This window comes from Pollachius pollachius, assembly GCF_949987615.1.
Source record: "Pollachius pollachius genome assembly, chromosome: 16".
Lineage (NCBI taxonomy): Eukaryota > Metazoa > Chordata > Actinopteri > Gadiformes > Gadidae > Pollachius > Pollachius pollachius.
Window position 1 is genome coordinate 15,477,348 of NC_136949.1, and position 2,132 is coordinate 15,479,479.

Genomic DNA, 2,132 nt, shown 5'->3' on the forward strand with positions numbered 1-2,132 from the left:
GACTCTTTCTCTCTCTTACACATTGTCTGTCTGAATCTCTCTCTCTCTCTATGCCTCGTTTTCTTATTATTACTAGCCGAAGACTTGTGCTGCATACCACCTAACAAGCTGGAATTAGGCCTATGTCAAGCTTACAATGTGATATTATGAAGGCTTCATGTTAAATAAATTTCAGATCACTTTATTTTAAAGGGATATATGAGAACAACCTCTTGCATCGTTTTTGTATTCTTCATCAACACAAGCTAGGGGGAACCATTGTTAAGATCAATAACTTCACCAAAGAGTCTGGCTTAAAAATAATAATCAAGGAGACAATCTCTGTAAATAGGCATGCCAATGGCTGAACTATTAATTTACCATACGATGAACCCATGACGCTGGTCGTATAGGCTAGCATCATGCTGATAGCAGGCTTTGGGACTGTGGGCCTACAGTAGGCTACAGTGCCGTATAGCAGGCATATATATTATGAACGCTACATCAAATTGCTACTGCCGAAATGTCAACAGACAACACTATACTACACAAATCTCATCCTCGATCTCTCGCGAGAATGACCGGAACAGGGGGGCAAACTGAGCGGCTTCAGCGAGGACGGGATGGGGAGCTCCAGCAGGCTGTCCGGAAACCTCGCGGGGCTCAATTGTCTGAGAACAGTCTGCATGGCGGAGAGGACCAGCGCCGCGGGGGTCTTCCCCACCAGGTACTGAAAGGTGCCCTCGCCGAGAGCCTTGGACCAGAAGTCCGGCTCCTTGCCGAGAACGCCTTTCGTTTTGAAGTGACACCCGGCGGGCATGAACATCAACAAGTTGTCTAGAGTTCGTCTTCTTTCCGCCGGTGTCACATTGCTGGGCTCCCTGAAGCGTGCCAGCAACACGTCTAGCGGGGTCCTGCCCTGGTGGTCTTCCACGCACGGGGACGCGCCGTTGCCAAGGAGCATAGTGACAGCCTCGGGGCGCTCGAGTTCACACGCCAAGTGAAGTGGCGTTTTGCCGTCATCCGCGTGCAGACATGCCCCCTGGCGCGTGTACGAAGGGATGCTCGGCTTGGTGCGATGCACTTCCTGCAGGATAAGACCCAGGATGTACCGCCTGTCGTAGCGCACAGTCATCGCCAGATGTGGGGCTGACGAGGGGCAGCAGCAGAACCGCTCCCCAGGCCGAGAGAGCGCCTCGTCGGTGTAGTGGCTCAGCAAGTAACGGGCGTACGCCTGATGGTCGTGCACTATGGCGTACAGCAGCGCCTCGGACGGGTTGTAAGTTCTCTGGGTGTCGTCGACCTCCTGGTAAAACGTCTCCATGGTCCGCATGTCCTCCAACATCCACACCGGTTTGAGGTCCCGCACGGCCTGGTAGAATAGTAGCGAGAAGTACTTCCGTGGCTTGTTGTCATTGATCTGCATCCCGGGGATGTTGGTGGACAACGCCATTGCTGTGCCCAGCGACCCGCCTCTGGAGTTGTCCTTAAAACTTTCCGAAATAAATTAGTGGTGGGCTATAACGACATGTTAACTCGAATAACTGCTATTTTAACGATTGCACACGCAGGGCGAGTACATGGAAAGCTCACACACCCTTTATAAACTCATTCGAGCATACATTCCTGCAAACACATACACACATTGAACTGCATTGTAAACAGGTCGTTCCTCTGCAGTATCACGAAAGGGCGCATGCGCCAGCAGTTGCAAAGTCATGGTCCCCTTTTACCGATAGGGGCGTTAGGGAGACCACAACCTGTCTAAAGACTATTAAGTGAAGGAACTCAGTGTAGTTGTAAGATTATCATAATTTCCATTCCATTCCATACAGGGTGACCCAGGCCAGGTGAGGCTGCTTGAACCAGCCTTCATCCACACTACACATCCCACAGTGTGGTTTTCCATGTTTTAAATGTCTTAAGTCGACTGTTGATTCAATTATAATTTACACATTTGAGGACAGGCACTTTTAAAGTCAATTTATTTATCCAATGTTAACATCACAACAGTGCCCTGTAACACTTAAATATAAATCTGAATATGGGTTTTCCCAAAATAATAAAAAGCTATTAATAAATAGGAAAGACAGTTTTAAAGAAATGTTCCAGAAGGTAAATGTTAACAAACCAGTATTTTTTGTTTAAAGGAA

General features: G+C 48.5%; 1 protein-coding gene across 1 annotated transcript; it reads right to left on the reverse strand.

Moving 5' to 3' along the window:
- Window positions 1-201: 201 nt before the first annotated feature.
- LOC307087784 (ankyrin repeat domain-containing protein 9) lies at window positions 202-1,639 on the reverse strand. Its single transcript, XM_079753429.1, has one exon. The coding sequence runs from the start codon at window positions 1,430-1,432 to the stop codon at window positions 524-526; it is 909 nt and encodes a 302-aa protein (XP_079609555.1). The 5' UTR covers window positions 1,433-1,639; the 3' UTR covers window positions 202-523.
- Window positions 1,640-2,132: the final 493 nt, after the last annotated feature.